This window comes from Stenella coeruleoalba, assembly GCF_951394435.1.
Source record: "Stenella coeruleoalba genome assembly, chromosome: 20".
In the NCBI taxonomy this organism is placed as follows: domain Eukaryota; kingdom Metazoa; phylum Chordata; class Mammalia; order Artiodactyla; family Delphinidae; genus Stenella; species Stenella coeruleoalba.
In genome coordinates, this window is record NC_137166.1 from 18,212,826 (window position 1) to 18,239,574 (window position 26,749).

Below are 26,749 nucleotides of genomic sequence, written 5' to 3' on the forward strand. Positions count from 1 at the left end.
TAATACTTATCTGGTCATAGCAGAATAAAATACCATATTTATATCAGGTCCAAATTTCTTGGCTCCTTTATCCATTAAAATGTTTGTCCAAAAAAAAAAGTGTTTTTCCAAAATTACAGGGCTTTCCCTACAATTTGCTAGCAAAAATTGGTTCTTTCCTTCCACCAACTCCTGCCGATAATCACCTATGTTGCTTATCTACAGGAAGCCCTCTGTGCCCCTGCCCTCCCCTTCTTTTTAATTATTCCCTCAAATGGCATTTCTAGAGAGGGGGAACTACTTTGATTTTGACAGTACCAAGACCGACACTTTCTTGGGCTTGGATCAGACTTCTCACCCTTGGGAGCATGAATGCCCATCATTCCTTCTCCTAAATGCTTCAGACATGCTGGATGTACAGGTCAGACAGGCTCATGGTACCGAGGGGAACTAGGGAAGTGGCTTTGTATGAGAAGGGACCAGGTAAGAGCAGGGAGGCAGACTAACTGTAAAAGAGTTTAACATTCACAGAGACACATACAACAAATATGCATCACCCTCTTTTAACAAATATTAATAATTTGACAGATTTGCTTTTTTATTAAAAAAATTTGTCTTCTTTTATCCCTTCCCAACCCTTTCCCCACTAGCTACTGAGGAAACCACCACTCTGAAGCTGGTATTTTAATACTTTCCTACTTTTACTTCATATGAGTTGATAAAAAAAATAGGTGATATGGATTTTTAAAAGTTTTATCACACTGTATGTAATCCCTCTGCAACTTTATTTTCAATGTTAGCCTTGTTAGTAACATGTACACTCAGTTCAACCATTCATTAAACATTTGAGTATCTCCTGTACTGGGTACAGGGGACTGAACAAGATATGCAAGTTGTTGTTCTCAATCATCAAGCTGCTCACTTGCTATTTTTATACTTTTCTGTAAATATGTTGTGCTTCAATAAAATATACACCCCCCAAAATCTCTACTCTCACAGAGCTTACCTTCTTGAGAAGGACATACAATAAACAAGTAAATGTCAGGTGGTGGTAGGTATTATGGAGAAAATGAAGCTGGGAAGGGAGGTCGAGCATGCCATGCAGGGGGATTGCTTTTTTTTTTTTTTGGCCACGCCAAGGGGCTTGTGGGATCTTAGTTCCCTGACCAAGGATTGAACCTGCGCCCTTGGCAGTGAAAACCCTGAGTCCTAACCACTGAACCACCAGAGAATTCCTGGGGATTGCTATTTCAATAGGATAGTCAAAGAAGGGTTCACTAACCAAAGATCTGCAGGAGGTGAGGAACCAAACCAGGTGACATCTAGAAGAATAGGATTCCAGGAAGAGTCAATAGCAAATGCAAAGTGTCTGAAGTGGAAGCTTGCCGTGGGTGTTTAAGTTACTGCAGAGAGTTTGGTGGAGCCGTAGTACAGTGATCAAGAAAGAAGACGAGTGGTGAGTCAGATAATACAGGAGGGTGGCAGGTGGTGACAGTACTGCATAGGGCTTTTACTTTAGTCTTTATTCGTGGAGAGCTATTTGAGGGCTTTGAGAAGACGAGTGACACAATCTTAGACTTTTACAGTGTCACTCTGGCTGCTGAACTTCGAACATAGAGAGGCACGGGTGGAAGCAGGGAAACCAACTAGGAGGCTATTTATTGCAAATATCTGGACCGTAGATGATGACGGTGACTTGGCCTAGGATGGTAGAGGCAACAAGAAATGGCATCCACATATATCCTGCAAGTTGGCAGACAGAACTTACTGAACCTTGGACGTGGGGTGTGAAAGAAAGGTATCAAGAATGGTTCCCCAGTTTGGGACTTGAGCAACTGGAAGGATGGGGTTGCCTTTTCCCAGACGGGAGGGCTGAGGTAGGAACATGCTTATGATGAGGGTGGGAAGGGGAGATCATGAGTTAGTTCATTTTTGGACATATTAAATTTGAGATGTCTGTTAGAAATTCAAGTGGAGGTGTCAAGTAGGCAGTTGGTTATGAGTATGGAATCTTGGGCTGGAGATAAAATTTTCAAGCAGGTATTTAAAGTCTTGCGAGTAGATAAGAGCCCCAATGAGGGTGACTGTAGAAAAAGAAGAGAGATCCAAAGATGGAGCCCTAGAAGAATTCCTATGTCTAGAGCAAGGGAAGATATAGAACTTGGGAGAAGTAGCTGTCAATAAAGTATAAGGAAATCTAGGTGTGATAACCTGGAAGCCAAGGATGAGGAAGTGATCAACTGTACCAAATAATGCTGACAGGTCAAGTAAAAGGACTGAAAAGGGCTTCCCTGGTGGCGCAGTTGTTGAGAGTCCGCCTGCCGCTGTGGGGGACACGGGTTCGTGCCTCGGTCCGGGAAGATCCCACATGCCGCGGAGTGGCTGGGCCCGTGAGCCATGGCCGCTGAGCCTGCACGTCCGGAGTCTGTGCTCCGCAACGGGATAGGCCACAGCAGTGAGAGGCCCGCGTACCGCAAAAAAAAAAAAAAAAAAAAAGACTGAAAAAATACGACTGGATTTAGCCACGTGGAGTCCATCAGTGATCCTCTGACAAAAGCAGAAACAAAGACCTCATTGGAGGGGGTGCAAGAGAGACTGGAAGGAGAGGAATTGGAGACAATGAGTATTAGACACCTCTATTGAGGAATATTCCTATTAAGTAGGGAATGAAGTGGCAGGTGGAGGGGGATGCAGTGTGTGTGTGTGTGTGTGTGTGTGTGTGTGTGTGTGTGTGTGTGTGTGTGTGTGTGTGTGTGTGTGTGTGTGTGTGTGTGTGTAATATTTGAATATATTTACAAATATAGATTTAAGATGAGAAAAATCACGTTATTATGCTGATAGGAAAAATTCAGTAGACAAGAAAAAAAAGATGCAGGAAAGAGGACAACTGTAGGAATAATGTTCTAGTTTATGAACAGGATCTAATACACCAGAGAGAAGCTGGTCTTAGATAAGAGAACAAAGTGTCAACCACAGTAGCAGGAAAGAAAGGAAGAGCACAGGGACAAGATGCACGTAGGTGAGTAGTTACCTTCTGGTTGCTTTTATTTTCCTGTTACCTAAGAAACAAGGTCACCAGCTGAGTAAGGACTGGGATGAAGTGCTGGAGGTTGAGAAGACAGAAGCTATACAACAGTACCTTAGGAGACTGGGACAACGACTGGACTAGGGAAACAAATGCCTGAGGTTAGCAGTCAGGGATTTAAAGTGGGACTAGTCACTGTGGCTCTGTTTCCTGCAGCCACATTTAGCTGCATGGGTACAGGAGCGGAATAGACGAGTTAGAATGTTTTTTTGTTTCCAGATGCTCTGGTTCCTTTACTGAAGTACTGTATTATATTAAGAATATGCCACGGTTTATTAACCCATTCACTTACTGTCAGACATTCATGTTGTGTCCATATATTTACTATTTCAAACACTGCTGCAATAATCATCCTTGTACATGTCTTTGTGCTCACATGGGAGTACTTCTACTCTACCACATAGATCTAGAAGTGGAATCAATGGGTCATCAAGTGTGCTTAACTTCAATTTTACTGGATATTACCAAATTACTCCCCCAAATGATTATACTAATTAACCCTCTCACTAGCAGTGTATAAAAGTTCTCATTTTCCCCCTGCCAGACGTCTAACTAAATTTTTTGCCAGCCTAATGGATATGAAATAGTATCTCACTGTTTTGCAGTATTCTGATTTCAAGATTGAACATCTTTTCATTCTGAAAAACTAGCCTTCTTTCTCTATCAACACATCTCCACTATACTGCTAACAAGACTATATTAAGTACCTATTGTGTGCCTGGCATTGTGATAATCAAGGGAACAAAAAATGTTAGCAAAATAGATGTGGACTCTGCCTTCCTGGCACCCACAATCTACTGTAGGGTGGGGAGAAAACAAAAAATTGTGGTAAGGTGAAGGACATTAACAATAATCCATGAAAATTTAAAAGGAGACCAATTTAGCCAGGCAGTCATTAAAACCTTCCCTGATGTGACATTTGCATTTTTAACAGGTAGGAATTAACTATTTCAGTATTTATAAAAGCCCACTGCAGCTATAAAGAACCAAGCATCACCAGCATCAATATGCCTAATAACTGCAGAATTGTTTTATTATCCATGCTGGCACAGAGAAGTGCTAGACGCTCTGGCAGACATAGTGCCTACCTTGGGGCCCTTCCCCACATACACCCAGGCACCAGGAGTAGGACACTGGTTTTCTCTTGTTTCCCTTTTGCAATTTTGAAGCTATTACTCCTGCACTATTGTAACTAGTTTATTCTTGCATGAATCTCACACCTGGTTATACTTACCTATACATGCTGACCCAGTAATCCCATTTTGGATATTTATCTCACTCTGGATATTTTAAGAAAAAATTCTATAGAAAAAAAAAGTGGGGGTGCTTAAAAAGGTGAAAGTATTCAATGTCATTATAAAACCAATGCCCCAAACTATCCAAATATTATTGCAACAGTAGGGAGTTTGTTAATGGGATCATGAGACTGTGTAGCAACATGAAAAATATTTGTAAGAAAGTTTTTTATTTAAGTATGAGACAAGATTTTATCTACAGTCTAGGCAAATGCAAATAACTTATATATTAAAGTGTGAGGGTGTGGGTGAATCTGGGGGATTTAATTTACTGAAACAGTCAAGAAAAACATTCCAAGGCCCTTCATCATTTTGCTTCCACTTGGTCTCCCGTCTAACCTATCACCATATCCCTTCATCCATTCACCCCCAAACGACACTGTGTTACATGCATCTCTTTGAACACAGCATGGCTCTGGAGACATGAAATTTAGAGGTTAAGAGCTCTGCCTTTGCAGCCAGGCAGTTCTGGGTTCCAAGTCTGAATCTGCCATGGGCAGTACTTTACTTCTCTGGGTTTTTCTCCCCATTATAAAACAAAGATATAATACATGCATTAAGTTTCTTTAATGCAAGCAACAGAAATATAAGAAAGGGGGACTCATTCAACTGATAGTGGGGAGCCCACTGAATCCCAGAAGAGCTTCAGAAATTGAGCCCAGTCCAAGGACCTCAGGAATGAGAAATGAGAACACCATCATGGCGGCTGCATCCTCTCCTGCTACAACAGACCTCCCCGCTCTGGTAAGGAATCAGGCTCCAGGCAACTTTAGGCCTTCACCTTACCAGCCTAGCAACCTCAAATTAAAGTATCCTTGCTAAGTCTATTTTGAAAAAATTCTGTCAAAGGACTCTGATTGGCTCAATTGTTCCTGGAACTATCATTGAGCCCCAGGATGTCCTGACTTGTGTTCCTGTGGTCAGTACAGCAGGGATTGTTACAAGAGGAAGAGTGGGGAAAAAGTTGGGCAAAGACAAGACACCACAAGACCTATTAGGGAACCTGTAAGGATTAAATGAAATGATGGCTATATAGTACTTAGCACAATGTCTTTCAAGTAGTAAGCAATCAATAAATGCTATTAACTCACCTGGCTGTGATGAGTTTAGCAGTTAATCCCTCTTCCTTGATGCACCACTCTTTAATCTTAGCCAAGTTCTGAAAATGGAAAAAGACAAACTGACTCCCATTCAACTAAGAAGGCTATTTATTGAAATAATACAACAATGTTACAAGGATGTATTTCATATGGCCTAGAAGCTGGGTGTTCATTAAGTGCATGGTGCATGGTTGCTGGGACTAGAGAATCCTCTGCTCAATCAGCCATACATACATCCTGGGCGCCCTCCCTGCCAATGATGATATGCTGAGATTCAGAGACTGGTTGGATCTAGGCCAGGCTGCACACACAAACCAGTTGTCTCCTTTAGGTCTTCTGGAACTAAGTCTTTATAAACTTCCACAACAGCTGCGTAGCACTCAACTGGTTACAATTCATGCCATTCTTGCAAACAGTCCACTATGGGGATCCCCAAACAATCAACAGAAAAATGAGTTCCTGATAGGCATCCTAGCCAATCAGTAGAGGAGGTTCCGAGTAGAATTGCCCATTGTCAAACTATGTATCAGACAACACAGGCACGGTCTTGGCATTGTGGCGTATGCTAAGCGTGGAACATCATAAACAAGGTATTTTTGAATGGTTAAAGTCTCGGAAGGGCAGATCTGCTATAGAGCATCCCATCTTGCTCCACATACGACAAACTCACTGGGCTGGACTTCCCAAATTTCAGGCCCCAGGCACATTTTTCCAGCAGAGAATTACAAAGGATGTTTGGGAGCTGCCTCATGTTGTCCAGAATGAGACAAAAATGATGGATCCTCCCACCTGGCATGCAAAGAAGCCAGTAGGAAAGGTTCACCATCAACACCACCCCATATCACTCCTCCCCAGGATTCATCATTAGGGCAGGAACATTTGCTTATCTTGGGGGGAACAGAGGCTCTTTCATGAAAAGGGTCAATTTCTACAGTTGCTTCCAAATTTCTCTGCACTACTGGTGCCAATGAACGAACAAAGATTCTGGAAATTCCTTTAGAATAAGCCATGGGAGGCTTTAGGGGATATTAAGGATTAGAGTGGGCTATTGAAGCTTACCTCACGCTTTACTGATGGAAAGTCACCACAGAGCCATAAAAGTTAATTTTTTAATGGTGAAAATTTCCTTGGCACACAAAATGACCCACTACATGATGATTGCCTAAACTGATTTAAAAGCAAATTTTATGGCAATGGATAATTGGATTTATACTTCTCTACAGTAAAATTAATTTGAGGAATTTTTTTTTTTTTTGCGGTACACGGGCCTCTCACTGCTGTGGCCTCTCCCGTCGCAGAGCACAGGCTCCGGACGCACAGGCTCAGCAGCCATGGCTCACGGGCCCAGCCGCTCCGCGGCATGTGGGATCTTCCTGGACCGGGGCACAGAACCCATGTCTCCTGCATCGGCAGGCGGACTCTCAACCACTGCGCCACCAGGGAAGCCCAATTTGGGGAACTTTTTTTCTCTTAGTTCTGTGTTGTTTTCCCATTGATCAAATCAATACAGGAAGCTTGGGGCAGTGCTTTTTCATGGGAGGATCACGAAAAGCACAGTAGGAAGACTTATTAATTCTATGAAACTGACATACCTTAGCTGAAGTATGATATTGGGAAAAGAAAAAAAGTCATTAGTAGTTCAACTATTTACAATTTCTGTTAACATTTTGGTTTGTAAGCTTCCAACAAGCTGCTTTAAATAAGTGTGTGACAAATTTGCATATGTCTTGCTGCCTCTTATGCTTTTATGAATTCCCAAAGTATTCAACTCCTGAGCGTTCATTAAATATTTGTGCATCTGATTTATTTTAAAACTTATTTTAAAGCCCTGAATTCCAAAATATCTTTTCAGTGGCAAGACTATGAGGCCAAAGATCCAGGAGACCTGCATTTTCCACCCAGCTTTGCAGCTATAAACTGTTATCATGCTGTGCAACCACTTCACATCTTTGGCTTTCAGTTTCTTCATCTGTACAATGAAGCGGTTGGACCAGCTGATCTAATTCTTTGAATGGTGAATTCCTGGAGGTGAAACTGGTTTCCATGGTAAATTTAACGTAAGAGCTGCAGTTGAATGCAGCTGTCAAGCAATTTAAAAATGAGTTTTGGTAACTACCATGGGAGTTTTATTTATTTTTTTAAAAAGCTGTAAACAGTGAGAGTTACAAGTTAAATTGTTGAAAGTTGGTGATCTCCTGCAAACATATATTCAAAAAATTTACAAAGTCCAATATATAGGCATACCATTTCTAACAGGCTACATGTTTGTAGTTGTTTTTACACACGTCTGTAATCAGATCTGAGAATGTGGCTTTTATTTATTCTTTTCCTTTTTTTTTTTTTTTTTTCCTCTTATTTGGCTGCACCACATGGCATGCAGGATCTTCACCGACTAGGGATCGAACTGTGCCCCTGCAGTTGGAAGCGTGGAGTCTTATAACCACTGGACCACCAGGGAAGTCCCAGAGAATGGGCTTTTATTAAAAAAAACACTGTCTACTAGCACAGAGCTTTCTCCACACACAATGTGCACACATACACACACACAATTCATTACATTCTCAAGCTTTCTCTCCAGTAAGAATCCTCTGATACTGAATAAGAACAATATTTTAGCTAAAGCTTTTGGCACATTCCCTAATGTCAAGGTTCCTAGAGTTTATTTCGTGTATGAATTCTCTGATGTTTAGTAAGAGCTGAGCTTCGACTGAAGTTTTTCCCACATTCCTTACAAGCGTAGGGTTTTTCTCCAGTATGGATTCTCTGATGATCATGCAGATTAGTTTTCTTTCGGAAAGCTCGCCCACATTCATTACATTCATAGGGTTTTTCTCCGGTATGAGTTCTCTCATGCTGAATGAGAGATGAACTCTGACTGAAGGCTTTACCACAGTCGATACATTCATAGGGTTTCTCTCCAGTGTGGGTTCTCTCATGTTGAGTCAGTGATGAGCGTCGACTGAAGGCTTCTCCACATTCATTACATTCATAGGGTTTTTCTCCAGTATGAATTCTGTGATGCTCTATGAAACTCGTACTCCTTTTGAAAGCTTTCCCACATACATTACATTGATAGGGTTTCTCGCCAGGGTGAGAAATAGATTGTTGACTAAAGGCCTGCTCACAATCATAGGGGTTTTCTCTAGTGTGGATCCTCTGATGGTCAGAGAAGTCTGTAATGTGACTGAAGTCTTCCCCACAGTCATTGCAATGATAGGATTTCACTTCAGTGAGAGTGTTTTCATCTTGAGTAAGAGATGAGCTCTTGAAATCTATGCTGTAGTTACTGCTTTGGTAAGGTTTGCCTCTCTTATGAATCCTCATATGTTTATAAAGGGAAGGGCTCTGACCAAAAGCCCTCCCACATATGCTACATTCAAAAGGTTTCTCTCCTGTGTGAGTCCTCTCATGCTGGACAAGGGAAGAACACCGACTAAAGGCTTTCCCACATTCCTTACATTGGAAGGGTTTCTCTCCACTATGTGTGACCTCGTGCTGAGTGAGGGATGTGCCATGCCTAAATGACCTACCACACAAATTACATCGATATGGTTTCTCTCCAGTGTGAATTCTCTGGTGTTGAACAAGGGAGGAGCTGCGCTGGAAGGCTTTCCCACAGAGACTACACTGATAGGGTTTCTCTCCAGTATGAGCATTCTCATGCTGACCAAGGGATGAGCTATGCCTGAAGGCCTTCCCACACACATTACATTCAAAGGGTTTCTCCCCAGTGTGAATTCTCTGATGCTCAGTAAGTTGTGTCTTCCAGAGGAAGGTTTTCCCACAGTCAGTACATTCATGGTGTTTCTTTCCAGGATAAATTCCCTGATCTGTACCGTTGGGGAAAGTTCCATCTCCTTTATGAGTTTTCTCATGTTTAGTCAGTGATGACCTATGAATAAAGGCTTTTCTACATTTATTACATTTATAAGGTTTCTTTTTTGCAAGGATATTATTCTGACTGAGTAAGTCTGAATTATGTCCCAAATTGCTCCCAAGTGTATCACATTCATTAGACCTTGGAGGAATGTTCAGTTGTGTAACCAGGTCTGTGTTCAATCTAGAATTTTCAACAAATTTATTTTGCTCACAAGCTTCCTCTGGTGTGATTATTTTCTTCTGGGTGGATGCATCTGGCCCCAAATGTCTCTTCCAGTTTTCCTTGTGCCTCTCTAACTGGCCATTAACATCCCAAGTGTCTTCTAACGTGGTACATGAGGGATCATCTGTGCTAAGGGATACTTCAGATATGCTCTGCTGCAGATTTGAAGATTTGGCTTCAGGCCTGGTCCTCCAGTCTGAAAGAAATCCAAAGTGCAAAAGTCCCCTATTCACTCCTGTTAAAACAAACTGCTACAGGAATGAGGAAGTGAAAGAGATATGTTATACATCACTCTGTTTTGAAATTAGTCCTGTAGCTTCAGGAGAAGACCCAAAATGGAGAAAGGAAGAGTGGAGAGAGGTGACAATGCAGACTGCAGATCCAGAGAGAAGAATAAGTCCAGAATGAGGAAGCCCATGTAGGAGGGCTTGTTAGGGAGTAGGGAACAGGTGAGCAAGAGAGAGTTAGGCACAGATACAAATGGAATAGGATCATGGTCTGTCTTGCAGAGTCCTATCTGCTATCCATGCCTCCCGTCCATTTTACAAACTGCCACGGAATCTATCTTCCTAATACATTCATTTCATAATTTCTTTAAAGTCACCTCTGAGGCTTCAGATCTTCAAACCCTGCAGAGAAAATCTGCAGCCAGTGATCTAACTGAAATGATTCTTTGACATAACCCGAGATCAAGGGCTATACTTCCCAAAGAGAAAAAAAAGTACTATTTCAGGAGGCAAATCATCCTTGCCCTTACACACGGAGCTGTGATTTTAGTCTATTTGAGTTCTGATTCTACATTAATCACCTCTCTTAACCAAAAACAATTTATTTTAATCTGCCTAAAAAACCGATCTCTAAACCTCTGTTTAACCTCAGAATACTAATAGCAGAAAATTAATTAATGTCTAGGTTCTAAGAAAGGTAACCTTTTAAAAACTAAGGGGAGGGAGGTTTCTGGAATGATGGAGATGTTCCATATCAACAGAAGTTTTGGTTGGATGGGAGAATGCACTTGTCAAAATCAAATGGACGGTACATATATAAGAGGTATATATTTCACTGTATATAATATTTTCTAAAAAAAAAGAACTATGAACAAATATTGAACTCTAGCCAATGATATACATGCTGAAGCATGTAGGGGTGAAATGTACTCATGTCTGCAACTCACTAGGAAATGCATCAAAGGTAAGACAGATTAATAGATAGACAGACAAAGAGATATGACGAAGTGATAAAGCAAATATAACAACATGTTAACAACTATAGCACCATGGTGGTAGGTATATGGTGTTCACTGTATAATTTTTTCAACTTCTCAAATATTTGAAAATTTGCATAATAAAATATTAGGAGGGGAAAAAAAAACCCAGTAACTAAGGAGCCCTAAACTCCCAAATTCCTTACCCTGGAACAAGACTCAATTCTAAATTTCTGAGGACAGAGAATGCTTTGTACTCCTTTTAGAATCCTTCTCAGTGGGACATTCAAGAAATGTTTGTTGGAATGAATGAATGAGAAAGTTCTCTCCCAGCAAGATTCCATAACAATCAATCAAGTAATTTTCTGACTGCTTTCTACATGCTCTGCAATACAAATAGAAAATATTTAGAAATATAATAAATAGACTCTCCAGGAGCTTAAAATCTAAGAATAAAAACAAGACTCAATCTTTTGATGACTTAATAAAAAACCCATCAGATAGCACGTATTAAATCTGAATTTGTGTGGTAGAGATGATATAAATGGTATTTGTGATCAAGGAAGAAACAAATAAATATATTAGCATATATTAAGTTTTATGGATTAGACAGACCTTGAACTTAAAGAATAGATGGTTTTGGATAGGCACGAAGTATTATCTAATGAGGGAAACTATATGCTACTTACAGAGAACATCAAGAAAAAGTTTAAACTAGGTGGAGCTTTTTTTAGCAGGAATAGAAAGATAATACTGGAAGGGATGATGGGGACCTTTAAATCAAGGGAGTTTCTGCTTCCTATAATGAGGTACAGGGAGTAATAGCAAAGTTCTTTCAGAGGTGGCTGGTTTAGGAAGATAAAGCATTAAAATCCAATATGGTCCATGAAGTGATGAATAGATAAACAAAATGTGATATATCCATACAATAAAATATTACTCAGCAATACAAAGGAATGAAGTTCTAATACATGCTACAACATGAATGAACCTTGAAACATTATGCTAAGTGAAAGAAGCCAGTCACAAAGGGCTACATATTATGATTCCATATATAGAAAATATCCAGAATAGGCAAATCCGTAGAGATAAAAAGTAGATTAATGGTTGCCAGGAGCTGGGAGGTATGGGGAATGGAAAGTGACTGCTAGTGGGTATAAGATTTCTTATTGGGGTGTTGAACATGTACTGCTTAGATAGTGGTGATGGCTGCACAACTCTGTACATATCCAAAACAACCACTGAAATGTACACTTTAAAAGGGTGAATTTTATGGTATGTGAATTATATCTCAATAAAAGTATGATTTAAAAAATCCAGTATGGATTACAAAAAGATAAAATTCAGTGAGCAACTTCACCTGGGAATTATAATAATCTAAGTCTGGGGTTTGGTTTAGGATGTCACCAGTCCAAGTTAAAAGGGAGGAAAACCTAAGATACTTCTCAAAGGAGGAAAATAACTTGGGGTGAAAGAAAAAGACTAGACTGACTATGGTGTCTGGCCTGAGGGACTGGAATCCTGGTAATTTCTAATGGGCAAGGGGAGAAATGGATAATGCGCAATGTAGCAAAATGTGCTGACTGGAGATGCAAGATGATTAATCTAGATCTTACACCTCTAATAAGAACGTTGTGGGACTTACAAGTGGAGGGGTCCTGTGAGAAGAAAATAAAAGTGACCAGGGTACAAGTAAGGATGATTCTGAGTCTACAGCACACAATAAAGAGCTGCAACTACCAGAAGGCAGGCACCCTTTTATAGGGAGGTAATATAGAAAGAAAGGAGAGGAAGCCGGAAGGCAGGCTCCTTAAGGTAGATTCACTAAGAGGGAAAAGCAAGAAAAGCCAAAGACCCAAAGCCAAGAAGCATTGAATGAGGGGAAACCAGGAGAGGATGATACTCCAGGAACTGTGGAGGGAGGAAATGGACAGGAGTGCAGGACGGAAGGAGGATGGTGTTGCTCGCCAGACAGGTGGTACAGGAGTGCAGTCAGGGAAAGAAGTCTGGAGGGAGGGAGAATCAAGGTTATGGGTATTTCCTGCAAGTCTGGGGCATTCGACAGTGAAAGCAGCAAGAAAAAACAAGGAGGAGATATGGAAGTTCAATTAATGTCTGAATGAGTAAGAAAAGAGATCTCTAAATAATGAAGGGGTACTGAGGACACCAAAGGAGAAAATAATCCAGAAGTAGGGATATAGGATAGGGACAGATGGTATTCTGAGTGTAGGACAAAGGGCTACTTTCAGAAAGGAAAAAGAGGTACCTTTTCTTCCAAGACCTACCAGCAGCAAGACACCCTAATGGAGAAGGGAGACATACAGGTAGGTGTCATCCAGATGGTCCAACCTCTTCTACAGGTCTAGGCGCTCCCAAGGCAGCAATCTGAAGGTGCTTCCCTCTCCCTCAGCTGTGCCACTGTCCTACATGCTTGATTCTCCCTCATTTACCTGGACAGAAAGGTCTTTGGATTTCTCCCTCTGCTATCCATGGCTCTTCTCCTTGCTCCAATTTGAAGATCACCTCTGGCTTGGAAACTTGATATCCTGCTCATGGGTAAATACACAAGATTTGGTTGTTTGTGCAAGTAGACAAAGAACCCTCTACAAGTCAGTATTAGGCCTTGATCCTCAGGAACTCTGAAGGGAAAAAATGGTGCAACTTGAGGAGTCATGCAATCAAATGGCCTATTTCCAGTTCTGCAAAAGAAAGACCTTTTACCTAAAGAGCAGGCTGAGAAACCCATAAAGCTGGGTCCCAGCAAGATGAACAAGCTGTAACCCTGTACACTCTGCTCACAGTCACCCAAACTATGAGTCCCACAACCTTAGCAACTGAGAAAGGAAAGACCCACCAATACATAGACAATGAGATGTGGTCCTTACCAAGAGAAACCAAGTGGCTATAGTTCTCCAGCATCACATCCCTGTACAAGCGCCTCTGAGCGGGATCCATGTGGTGCCATTCTTCCTGGGTGAAGTTCACAGCCACATCTTTAAATGTCACCGATTCCTGTAGGAACACATTCCTGCTCAAGTAGGGATCAACCCCACAAATGTTCCCATGGCAAAACTGGGAACCTACTGTAGGGTCTATCACAAATGGTGATCACACGTGTGATATCCTGAGGGGGCAATGTTGGGTTAAATATACTAGTTGTTACACAATTTTATAGAGAATCTAATATGGCAGGCAGGAAAGTCATGAGGGGCAATGTGTCCCGCAATCCTGTAAGCCTAGTTTTCTTCTTGTTCCCTTCAAAGCCAAGCCTTTCCTATACAATCACCAATTCCTCACTGCCCATTACAAAACCCAAATACAGCAGGGAATAAAAAGTGACAGCCCTCCTTCACCCCCATCACCAATCCCACACAAACTCCCTACAAATAACCATTGTTAACAGTTTGGTGTATACACTTAACAGTCCCTTTCCATGTTTCACACACACACAGTCTTGTTTTGTGAAATATCATATAAATTGTTCTACATTCTGCTTTTCACATTTAGCTATGTATCTTGGAAGTCTTTCCTTAGTGCTATGTATAATTTCACCTTATTTCTTTGAATTGCTTCATAGCACCGCAGAGTACAGCTGTACCATAAGACACCCATTGCCTAAAACCCATAGCACCCCACTGTACTAGGAACAAGATTCAAACTCCCCCATCACTCACTGGGCTCTGGCCATGCTGACCTTGCCCTGAATATATCAAGCCTGTTCCCACCCTGGGCCTTGGGATCGCGACATGGTTGACAATCAGTCAACCTAAACCACGTTTAGGTCTCAGGTCCAGGATCGCCGCCTCAGAAAAGGTGTCTTAGCACCTCCTTCTAATTTACTATGCATCATATTACCATGCTTAATTTTTCTCCTAAAACAGGTATTGCTCACTGTCCAAATTCCTGCCACCTTAACTCAGGAACCAAATAGATTCAGATGAAAAAGGACACTTGTACTTCTAATCGTTATGAGATTTGTTAGCTTTTCTGTCTCCCCAATTGCAAGTCCCGTGAGAATAAGGACTTTACCTATCTTATTCACAGCTATATGCCCCCCAGTGCCTAGACCGATGCCCAGCACATAGTGGATGCTTAGAAAAACTTGGTGAATGAATAAATGGACCAGTTCTTTTTTTTTTTTTTTTTTTGCGGTACGTGGGCCTCTCACTGTTGTGGCCTCTCCCGTTGCGGAGCACAGGCTCCGGACGCGCAGGCTCAGCGGCCATGGCTCACAGGCCTAGCCGCTCCGCGGCATGTGGGATCTTCCTGGACCAGGGCACGAACCCGTGTCCCCTGCATTGGCAGGCGGACTCTCAACCACTGCACCACCAGGGAAGCCCGACCAGTTCTTATTATTAGATATTTGGATTAGTTCCAATATTTTGCTATTACAAACATCACTGCAATACATACTCTTTGTGCAAATATATTAGAATTCCTGTAGGCTAGCTAGCTAGAATTGGAATTTCTAGGTCAAAGATTTTTTCATGCTTTACTCCACTCCAATCACTTCTTCCTCAACACCCACTGAAATTGGCTAAGGACTCTCGTGCCTCTGAATAGTCAGTTCTGATGCTCACAGGTTGATTTCTGTCTTGCCTCACCAGGCCTTGTTAAGCCATGGGACACCTGTCACTATGCCCAACTTGAAATATCTCCTTTGGTCCTGGTTAGATTTCTACCTCAAGAAGTACATAATAAAGTATGTAAAGACAATCAGCATGAAAAGACACTGAAAGCAGAGCCATGAGTTCACTGGAGCAGTGAGGGAAAGTTACGTGAAGGTTTCTACCTTATTCCATGCCCTCCTCCCATGTGCTTAGCTATAGCTGAATTGGACTTCTGTTTCCTAGAAGATATAATTCTCTCTCCACCCTCCCATCCGTCTTTCCCTTGCTAATTCCATACTTCGGGTGTAGGTTAGCAGATCTTCAGTGAGGTTTTCTGATCCCCCAATGGAGGATCAATCCCCATATCATGTGCTTTAAGCCACTTTGCGCATCCACAATTGAAATAGACCTAATAATCTACTTAATGCTTGTTTTCCTAGTTAGATGGTGAGCATCGTGAGAGCAGGGACTCTACTTTTCCTTTTTTTAAAACTCTAGAATACCAATGTCTAGCAAGTACCTGACCCAACACTAAATATCTGTTTCCTGACTGAGTTGAGCCTTAAGGAGATAGCTGAGATCTGAATTTTAGAGAAAAGGAGAGTGGCCCCATCTCCTACTGGGTGAGGTGCATGATTGCATCCGTACACAACAGTGCCTCCTCCATATCACATTTCTGCTCAACACTGCGGCTGTGTCCCCACAAGAACAGAGAAGGGTTGAAACGTGGCAGATTTTTCTGACAGAGGTCAGGGATCTGACTGTGCCAGGTAAGATGATACTAGATGCTAAAAAAAAAGACACTAGATATTTACTAGGCGCCTGGCTTTACCATATGCACCATGGCAGAATAAAAATGCAAAAGAAAAACACTGCAGTCCTTGAATAGGTTTCAGTTTATTTTAAAATGTGTTGTTTATTAGAGCACGATATGAGACAATACATAGTAAAGTGGGTGCTACCAGCGTTCTGGGCAGGGAAAACTGGGTACAGGAGAGAAGCTTCAAGGTGGGCTATGCACTGGGCCTTAAGAGGTAAGTACCATTAGGATGGGAGAAAAAAGAGTGGGAATCCAGCCCAGGGACTGAGAAGTTAGAGAAGGGAGGCTGGATTTGGGATGCACATGGCTAACAGAGAAAAGGTTTGGACCAAAGCAGACATTTTAAGTTAGGCTGTGAGAAGTAACACCTTTCCACTCCTACTCTGTCCTCTAAACTTACAGCCCCTTTGGTTTAGGAACACAGAGTTGGCAGCCAATCTGGATTCCTTTGCTTCACTGGTTCCCTGTATTTAACACATGGCCTCCTGACTTTATTCTGCTTCCCCAAATAGGTTGAACTAATGTTAAAGAATGTGCTAACCAGTAAACAAATGTCTAGTCCAGGCCACTCATTTCTTGCCCTGGCAGGACAAGTAACTTCTGTTCTACTACTCACGGTTCCACCAACTCTTTCCTGTGTACTATCAGAGTCACTTCTCTAAAACAAATTTGATCATGCATACAAACCTTTAATTTCTTTCCACTTTTCCCTATTCTTACTGCCCTCACCCTAGTCCATGCCACCATCACCTCTTCCCTGGACCACTGCTACTATCTCCTACCTTGTCTCTCCTTTTCCACTCATGCCCCACCCCTCCCAAGTCTGTCTTCCATATAACTACTAGACTCATCTTGTTAAAACCTTTCAGAGCAAGTCATTCCTTTGCTTAAAAGCCTCCAATGGCATCCCCCCCCCCCCAAAAAAAAGCCTCCAATGGCATCCCAATTCATCCCAAGTAAAAGCCAAGGTCTTGATAGTAGCTACACAGCCCTTCACAATCTGGCCCCCCACTATCTCCCTGACTTCATCTTGAACCTCATCCCCAACCTACTGCTCTCTTACCTTTACTCACCCTGCCCTCCTTACAACTCCTGGAACGTACCACACATGCTTCTGCCTTGAGATCTTCACTCTGCCTGTTCCTTGACTTGGAAGCCTCTTCCTGCAGATAGGCATGTGGCTCACCACTCACTTCCTTCCGCTTTTTGTTCAAACGTCACCTCACCAGAGCCAACATCCTTGACCACGCTATATAAAACAGCGCCCCCCCCCCCGCAACCTTGCACTGTCACTCTCTGTTCTTTTCCTTTTTCATAGTCCTTACACCTGACGTGTCATATTTTATTTGTTTACAGTCTGCATCCTACAGCAGAATGTAAATTCCAGGAGAGTAGGAATATTACCTATTTTCTTTATGGCTGAATCTCCATTGGCTACAAGAGGCTGGGCACATAGTGGGGGCTCCATAAATATTTAATAAATTTTCCTTGAGATTAAAAACTAGACTCCTTAGTGTGAGCTTCTGAGCTCTTCCAACCTAGTCCTCACCTTATTTCTGCAGCCTCAGCTCTAGCTTCTCTTCCCCTTGTACACCATGATTCAGTGTGCAGAACACTTACACCTCCTTGAAAAAAAAGATCTCTTTCTCTTCTGCAAGTGCTGCTTCAAAATGTTCGGCCTTCCCTCCTCTGCCTGCTAACACTCTCCCACCAAGACTCAGTCAAGTTCTCTCCTCAGGGGCTCCATTTCTACCTCCAGGTCTAGGCTAACCCCCACCCCCCAGCTCCCCTCCCTAGGCCTCTCTTCAGCACAGCTCATAAGACACTACCTTATGGCAACTGTTACCTATTGTTCACTGTGCTTCTAGAGGGTCAAGACCTTGTCTCAGGCGCCTTCGAATCTCCACTGGCCAGAACCATTTTGGTACATAATGGACAGTCAGTGGTCTGCAAGATTAAATAGGTAAAATGTACTCTGAGATCCTTGGTGTGAGTTAGCCACTCTGAATCAAATCAATTTTAGGGCATCCAATGCAGGTCACACCTCAGACTGTAATAAAATGATCCAGTGATGTCTTGTAAACACTGCTTACCCTTCTTCCAGATTTAACTGGACCTCATAATCAACACCTTTTAAAAACTAACAAGAAGTATTAAATGTTCCCCTTCCTCATGCTGACATAAAGAGGACCTTGGCCAAATGATGGAGCCCAAAGCAAAGAACTGGAAACAGCACATACTAAGTTAAGAAGTTAAGTGTGTAATATCCTTGGGCAAATCACAGACCTCCTGGAGATCCAATTTTCTCATCTATAACGTGGATTCCCTGAACTGAAGAAATAAGAGTTTTAAGAGCAGAAGGGTGAAAGAGTACATCCAGAAAGGACATGTCCAACTATAAAAAGACACGCTCCTGCAACTCTAGCATATACCATCCCTGCAGGAGAAATCCCCTAAAACTATAACTCAGGAAACTTTGTAGTTTTGCAACTTTGCAAAGCTCAAAACCAGAGCCTGGAAGCTAATGAGTAAAAATAATCTAGTTATTTAAATCACATATTTTTAAATACTGTATTTATACTACATGTAACATTTTTATTTATTAATTTAACTATTGTATATAATATTTAATTTTTATGTTATATACAATTATAGTAATATAAAAACTACCCCCCTCTAAGACCAAGTTATTTTAACCAGTTAGAATACATTAAATTTACTGGGATACAGTGTGGCATTTTCACTCAAGTACTCGGTGCTCTATGATACTGGACAATAACAGTTTGGTAAGCTGAGAGTTAACAGCATCCCTAACAAGTGCGTACAGAGAGAAGTAACATGATTACTGTTAACCTTCACACACATACACAGATGCCCTACTGACGCTAATGGCATCACCATCTACAGTATCCCAACTGGAAACCTGGACCTTACCCTTGACTCTTCATTTTTCCTTTATGCCGTAGAATCACCAACAGCCTCAAAAATGTCTCCTACATTCAGTCCCTTCCCTTCACCTTTCAAACCCAGCTTAAATCCTCCCTTGCCAACAATGCCATTGGGCCAGGCAATGGCCTAATGGTCTAGATCTATGTTGTCTAATATGGTAGCCACTTGCCACATGTGAATACTGAGCACTAGTAATGTGGCTAGTCCAAATTAGGACGTGCAGTTCAGTATAAAACACTGGATTTCAAAGACTTAGTACCAAAAAAAAAATAGAACATCTCATTAATAATTTTAAAATATTTATTCATGTAGAAATGATAAGATTTTGGCTATACGAGGTTAAATAGTATGCATTACTAAAATTAACTTCCCCTGTTTCTTTCTACATTGTGGCTACTAGAAAATTTAAAATTATCCATGTAGCTTATGCTTGTTTTGGACGACACTGTTCTAGGTTGTTCCAGATCTCCACCTCAGGCCATTCTCTCTAGATGACAGAATCATCTTTCTCTTAAATTCTGCCTGCTGCCACACACCCCATGCTTCTGACAAGTGGACTCTTTGCCCTGATTACATCATTCTCTTCCATGTTTCCTTGCTTTTGTACATCCTATTCTGACCATCATGTACTTTCTTCCCTCAGCTCTACAGGATAAATTCCAAGTCATCCTTCTAGAACCAGTTCAATGGTCCCTTCCCTTCTGAAGCTTTTCCAGATCCCTGCCACCTTTAGTATTTGGTCCACATCTCAATTTCAGAACTATAGCTATATTTTCATGTTTTTCTCCCTCAACAATTTCTCAAACTCCTTTTCATTTCAGTATTTCCAAAACTAAGCATGTTGGAATTTTCCACAATCACAGGGGCAATTTGGAAAAACTGGCCATGCATGAAGGGCCCTACCAGGCAACATTTAAAAGCTCCTTACATGATTCATTATAAAAAAGCAACAACTAACATTTATTGAGCATTCACCGCAGGGCACGCACCCCCTCGCTAAATTTTCTCACTGAAGCCTTACTGCCACCCCACAGGAAGCAGGTACCTTCTCCTGACTGGTTCTGAAGCGTGACCCTGGTTAAGAATACCACCCGGCACAGAGCAGGCATTCTAAAAATGTCTGCTGAGTGAATGAATAGAGTCTGGGTAATTCTTACCAAAGGAAAATGAGGAGTCATTTTGAGGATTAAAAAAAAATTACAGATTAGTGAATTCTATTCTTGGATTATAAACAGTAGGGGCAAATGGCAAAACGATGGCATTAACAGCCAAATCTAAAAGCTGGCTCCTCTTAAATACTGGCTGAACAAAAAAACCTCTGACAAATATACTAAAAGAAGAAATAAAAAAATAAGTCAATTTAAAAATAAGGGGAGGGACTTCCCTGGTGGCACAGTGGTTAAGAATCCACCTGCCAATGCAGGGGACACGGGTTCGATCCCTGGTCCGGGAAGATCCCACATGCCGCAGAGCAACTAAGTCCGTGTGCCACAACTACTGAAGCCTGTGCACCTAGAGCCTGCGCTCTGCAACAAGAAAAGCCACCACAGTGAGAAGCCCGCACAACGCAACGAAGAGTAACCCCCGCTCACCACAACTAGAGAAAGCCCGCACACAGCGACGAAGACCCAACACAGCCAAAAATAAATAAATAAATAATAAATTTAAAAATAATGATAAAATTAAAATTAAATTAAAATTAAAATAAGGGGATAAACCAGTAAAATACCCAGCAGTGTGTTAAGAAATGTGAAAGATCTTAGTGAAGTGGATAATTTTTAAATCCTAAATCACCAATGTTGACACAAAAAAGGAGAGAAAATAATTGAGGAAGAAACAGAGAAAACTGTTCCCAAGTCATCCTCTTTATAAAAATCCTGGATCGAAATGTTTTATAGGCAAATTCTTTCAAAAGACAGAAAAAGATGAAAAGCAATCTGAATGTTTCTACAAATTAAGGATAAGCATGCCATCAAAACCTGCCAAAGATCTCTCTCGTAAAAAAAAATTTTTTTTAATTATCTATTGTAACCAATGGGATTTTATCCCAGTATTATTTGTAATAGCAGAAACTTCAGAAGCAACCTAAATGTCCTCTGAGAAATGGTTAAATAAATTTTAGTATATCATACAAAGCAGTATAATACAACCATAAAAGTGATTTAAAAGAACAAAAGAAAAATCCTCATAAAAATGAGATGAAATTTAAAATGTTGTAATTGAGGGGACTTCCCTGGTGGTCCAGAGGTTAAGAGTTTGCCTTCCAATGCAGGGGACCCAGGTTCGATCCCTGGTTGGGGAACTAAGATCCCACATGCCATGGGGCAAATAAGCCCGCGTGCCACAACTACTGAGCCCACGTGCCACAACTACTGAAGCCCGCACTCTACAGCCCGTGAGTCACAACTGCTGAGCCCACATGCCACAACTTCTGAAGCCCATGTGCCTGGAGCCCATGCTCTACAACAGGAGAAGCCACTGCAAGGAGAAGGCCACACACTGCAACAAAGGGTGGCCCCCGCTTGCTGCAACTAGAGAAGGCCCGCGCACAGTGAAAGTCACACTGTTTCATTCTATTGCTTTATCAGAAAATTAGCATCACTGCAACTGGAAAAATTACATTTTTGCTATGTGACGAGCAGAAAATGCAGAAAGTATAAAATCACTGCCTGGGGTTAAGTGGTTATTAATGTTTGCTCATGTGACACCCACTTACTGTGTGTGTACTTTGGAGCAAAGGATGAAAGGAGTCAGGTGGCCCTTCTCTAGAAAAGCAGAAAGCCCAGTACGAGACAGATGGGTAAGCACACCACTCCATACGACATGAGACACTACTATGACAAGTGTACATAGGTGCTACAGGAATGCACAAGAGAGGCACTTGACCTTACCCAAGGGAAGGAGGGTCTGAGCTGAAGCTTAAAGACCAACACCAGTCAGCTCAGGAAGAGGTTAAGAAAGCGGACCTCCGTATGGAGGGAGCTTGAATATCCCTGGCCACAAACATCCTGACCTGGTTCAGCAAGTGGCTTGGTTTCCCTGGAGCATCTCATCTGAGTTTGTGACCTGAGCCAGCTTTTGCTGGGTCTGTTCAATTCTGATGACCGAACCACAGAGCTCTCTTGGGATCTGAAGTCAATAGAGACCAGGGCCTGGTCCCTCTGCATTTCCTCCCCTTCAAGATAGAACACAAAGAAACCTGGTCTCCATAAGCAGCTTTTTCTTATAAAACTTTCCCCATTTCTTACTTTTCTGGTGGCTTCAACTTTTAAGAATGCTTAAAAAAAAAAAAAAAAAGAATGGTAAACACCTTTTCAAAATCCTAACTAAGGGCTTCCCTGGTGGCGCAGTGGTTGAGGGTCTGCCTGCTAATGCAGGGGACACAGGTTCGAGCCCTGGTCTGGGAGGATCCCACATGCCGCGGAGCAACTGGGCCCGTGAGCCACAGCTACTGAGCCTGTGCGTCTGGAGCCTGTGCTCCACAACAGGAGAGGTCATGATGGTGAGAGGCCCGCGCACTGCGATGAGGAGTGGCCCCCGCTTGCTACAGCTGGAGAAAGCCCTCGCACAGAAATGAAGACCCAACACAGCAAAAATAAATATAAATAAATTAATAAACTCCTACCCCCAACATCTTCTTAAAAAAAAAAATCCTAACTAAAAACATAGTACACATATAACAAAAAAAAGAATGCATAGTTGTTAACACAGCTATAGTTACTAACAATCCATAGAACCCAAGGATTTTGGGGGTATTCCGCCCGGCCCATCTCTGCTCCCATTCCCCTCCCAATCTCTGCTCCCATTCCCCTCCCACTGTGAGACCACTTTAGGTATTCGTTAGCTAAGCCCTGGGAGAAGGTCTCAACCACAGGAGTCCCAACTTTCAAACTCTTGCTCCTGCACATCATTCACAGCCATCTGTAAAACTAAGAAACTGTACAGTTCCCTGCTCAAAATCATTGGCTCAAGCTACAATAGCCTCCTTGCAGCTCCTTGAATACACCAGACACACATCCCACTGTTCCCTCTACCCAGAACACTCTCCCTCAGACCTGAATGTTGTTAACTCCCACACTTCTTTCAAGTCTGCTCAGATGGTATCATCTCAATAAGGATAAGGCTTACCCTGACCACCCTATTTAAATTGCACTCCTTGGACTTCCCTCGTGGCCCAGTGGTTAAGAACACGCCTGCCAATGCAGGGAACATGGGTTCGATCCCTGGTCCAGGAAGATCCCACATGCTGTGGAGCAACAAAGCCCGTGCACCACAACTACTGAGCCCGTGTGCTGCAACTACTGAAGCCCACGTACCCTAGAGCCCAGGCGCCGCAACTACGAAAGCCCGCATGCCTAGAGCCCATGCTCCACAACAAGAGAAGCCACTGCAATGAGAAGCCCATGCACCGCAATGAAGAGTAACCCCCGCTTGCCACAACTACAGAAAGCCTGCATGCAGCCACAAAGACCCAACGCAGCAGACATAAATGATGAATAAATAAATAAATAAATAGCACTCCTACCACAAGCGCCCAGTTCCCTACTCAATCCCCCTTATCCTTCTCTACCTTTTATCTTTTTTTTTTTTTTTTTTGCGTTACACGGGCCTCTCACGTCGCGGAGCACAGGCTCCAGACGCGCAGACTCACCAGCCATGGCCCACAGGCCTAGCCGCTCCGCGGCATGTGGGATCTTCCCCGATCGGGGCACGAACCCGTGTCCCCTGCATCAGCAGGCGGACTCTCAACCACTGCGCCACCAGGGAAGTCCTACCTTTTATCTTTTTTCTAGGGTACTGATGCCTTCTAGGATATCATACAATTTCCTTACTTACTTGCCTCTTCCTTCTAAGATGTAAGCTCCAAGAGAGCAAAGACCATTATAAATTTTGTCCACTAATGTATACCAACCACCTAGAAAAGTGTCTTAACACTTCATAGGGGTTCAATGACTATCTGCTGAATGAATGTATGAATGAATGAATGGATTACCAAGGCCAAAGAGAAAAAAGTCCAAACGCCCTTGTATTCTCATCTACGCAGTGCCTGCAGCCCACACCCACTGTCACACAGGACAATGGTTTCGGATATAGGCCCCTCATCTTCTTGCCTCCCAACCCCTGACCCACAGTCAATCAGCTCTACCCCCACACCCTTCATTTTCACCGGCTCAGACCCTGCCCCTATTCAAAGGTGAAATCTCCACTGACTCTTCCCACAGGCAGAATTTCCTCTCCCTTCTGCACTCACAGCAGTCCCTGGATCTCTGCAGCAACACTTGACACCACCTTTCTGGTGCTATACTTCTGCATGAGGTTGTCCTCCCCCACTAAATTAACTTCCTGGATAAGTAGTCACATGACTCAACTGCTCATCTTTTGCATTCCTCTGAGGGCCAGGCTCAGCGAAGGGGAACCACTGACAAAGGGAAATTTCTGCCTGAAAAGCCCCATTTGTAGGGCCAGTGTTCTGTTCTGTCCTGTCCTCCATCCCCAGTCATCATCTGCAGCCTAAGTCAGGTAACCCAAGTGAACACCGTCAGGCCATTCCATGAGAATATAACTGAGTGCTTTTGGGAACACAGCTTTAAAAGTGAAGTTTAAAGAGGTCCCTAAAGTTCACTGTTCAGAACACAGATTCATTTTCACATCAAAAGGCAACTCCCACCCCCACGCTGCGGAAATGATCAACACCTCTATGAGGTGTTAAGTGAGTTAAGTCATCTGAATTCTCAAAACCTACTGAGGAAACACTTTATACGGAAAGGTGCTGATGACCGTGATTTGCTCTGGCTCTCCTCAAACAAAACAACTGTTTTGTTCTAGTACTGTTACTTGTCTTACTCCTTAAAGCTCACCCCTGTAAAACAAAAACATATAACAAGAAGTAAAAAAATATAAAGGCATTATATGCTGTGTTTAATTTACTGTGAACTGCTTTTAAAGAACATTGGTATTTTTACCTGATTTGTCTCACACCCTAGCAACTAGAATCTGTGATTTTTCCTTAATTGTAAAGAGTGTGGATTAAAATACCATCTGAACTTTGTTATATTTTCACTGATAAGAGTCTGTAAATCAGTGGGTAAGCTCAGAGTTGTAATGCTTCTAGAAAATGCCTCCTGTCTCACAAGAATAAATGGGTTCACAAATCAGCGTTATGTTAATTAAGTTGAAGGCCGGACATCTGGGGACGTGCATTATTATACCTCTGTTAAAGCAGAAAAAAACAGGTAAAGCTACGGGACACGTCCTCCCTTGTTGTTTTCCTCCTTGCCCGGGAAGAGCCCATCTCCAGGCTCTTCCTAGGCAAGTCCAGACCAGGCTTTTTTGATCCCTTAAGGTCTCTCTATGGCCCCTGGGTCAGAAGCTAGGGCTCCTCTCTCCTTCACTCACAGTCACTTTCCCCTCTACAGTTTTCTATTCTGTCACCCGACCCTCTAGATTCCTAACGGACAGAGTTCAAGGAATTGGCTTGGCCCTCAGGATTCTCAACACTGACGCTTACTAATACATCCACTCTTAACTCCTCCCACAAGACCACCCCGCCCTGGTCCCCCTCCTCCCCACCGGCCCTCCTTTGGGGAAGCCCTTTCCCCCCAGCTCTGGACACCTTGGTTTTGCAAGGCTAGGAGGCTCTGAGGGGGCAAGCAAGCCAGAAAGGAAGGTCGCTCAAGCAGTGAACAATGACTACTCCAAATACGCCCCGGGGTAGGAACGGGCTGCTCACCTGCGGCCTGGCCGTCGGAGGCCTTGGGGCCATTCCTGCGTCGCCGGGCCCGGCTCCTAGACAGGGTCTGGGGAGAGAGGAGAGGGCCCACTCAGCCAGCTGTAACTGCCAACCAGCCCGCGCCCCGCCAGGCCCGGCCCGCCTCCGCCCCGCAGCCACTTCTCCAGGGTAGAGAGGTGGGGCGGTGCGCGGGCCCTGGCTGGGCCTGCCTCCCCCAAACTAAACGCTCGCCGCCTCCTAGACACCCTCCTCCGGCCACGCCCAGTCCCACCCGCAGGATGGTGGGCGCGGCCGAACGCACACGCGCAAAGCCCGTGGGAGGTGCCGCCCCAACCCGCGCACTCGGAATCACCGCCTCCTGGGGACTACGGATTTCGAGACCTCAGGCCCACCCAGGGCTCGGGCCGGCTCCTCCAGTCCCCGGTGCCGGTTCAGTCCTCTGCAACTCTGAAGTCCGAGGGGCGGCCTTCGCCGCACCTGGGCCGGACAATGGCTACAGCGGCGGGGCAAAGCCGGAAGTGCGCCTGCGCATGCGGAGCCTTTCTCCCGTAACCGCCGGGCCGCGGCGGGCGCGCGAGTACACTTCCCAGCGGCCACCGCGCATGGGTCCCACGGAGGCTGCCTGGTAGGACGCTTCGCTTTCCGAGGCGCCCCAGTGGGGACCGCTATCTGGGCCCAACGGGTCGGAGGGTGGGGCTTGAGTACTCCTGCGTCCGCTTATTCCAGTAACAGTCACTGAGCGTCTTCTCTGTGCCAGGGGCGTGTTGCTAGGGGCGGGATACTGCGGTAGATCGGGCAGGAAAGATCCTGCTTTCTGGGAGCGAGTATGCACTCCTGTAGACGAGGCTGACAAAAAAAACCGTAAACATATCAAC

General features: G+C 43.4%; 1 protein-coding gene across 8 annotated transcripts; it reads right to left on the bottom strand.

Moving 5' to 3' along the window:
- Positions 1-3,004: 3,004 nt before the first annotated feature.
- ZFP90 (ZFP90 zinc finger protein) lies at positions 3,005-26,498 on the bottom strand. Of its 8 annotated transcripts, XR_013825324.1 has the most exons (7): positions 26,256-26,498; positions 25,875-25,941; positions 13,651-13,777; positions 13,216-13,311; positions 10,972-11,150; positions 5,451-5,518; positions 3,005-4,366 (listed from the first exon to the last, which is right to left on the bottom strand). XR_013825324.1 is itself a non-coding variant. In XM_079907950.1 (5 exons), the coding sequence occupies exons 2-5, from the start codon at positions 25,905-25,907 to the stop codon at positions 5,508-5,510; spliced, it is 267 nt and encodes an 88-aa protein (XP_079764076.1). In that variant the 5' UTR covers positions 25,908-25,941; positions 26,256-26,498; the 3' UTR covers positions 5,492-5,507. The 8 variants fall into 8 exon arrangements, 5 of the variants coding, with proteins under 5 accessions (XP_079764076.1, XP_079764074.1, XP_079764072.1 ...); XR_013825325.1 differs by having other exon boundaries at positions 3,005-5,518; XR_013825326.1 differs by lacking the exons at positions 3,005-4,366; positions 5,451-5,518 and adding an exon at positions 9,620-9,757.
- Positions 26,499-26,749: the final 251 nt, after the last annotated feature.

Coding starts and splice junctions, on each gene's coding strand:
- ZFP90 (XM_079907948.1), bottom strand. CDS start 25,907: ATGGCCCCAAGGCCTCCGACGGCCAGGCCGCAG. Junction 13,312..13,650: donor TAGCCACTTGGTTTCTCTTG/GTAAGGACCACA, acceptor ACCCATGAGCAG/GATATCAAGTTTCCAAGCCA. Junction 9,758..13,215: donor CCAAAGACCTTTCTGTCCAG/GTAAATGAGGGA, acceptor GATTTCTTTCAG/ACTGGAGGACCAGGCCTGAA.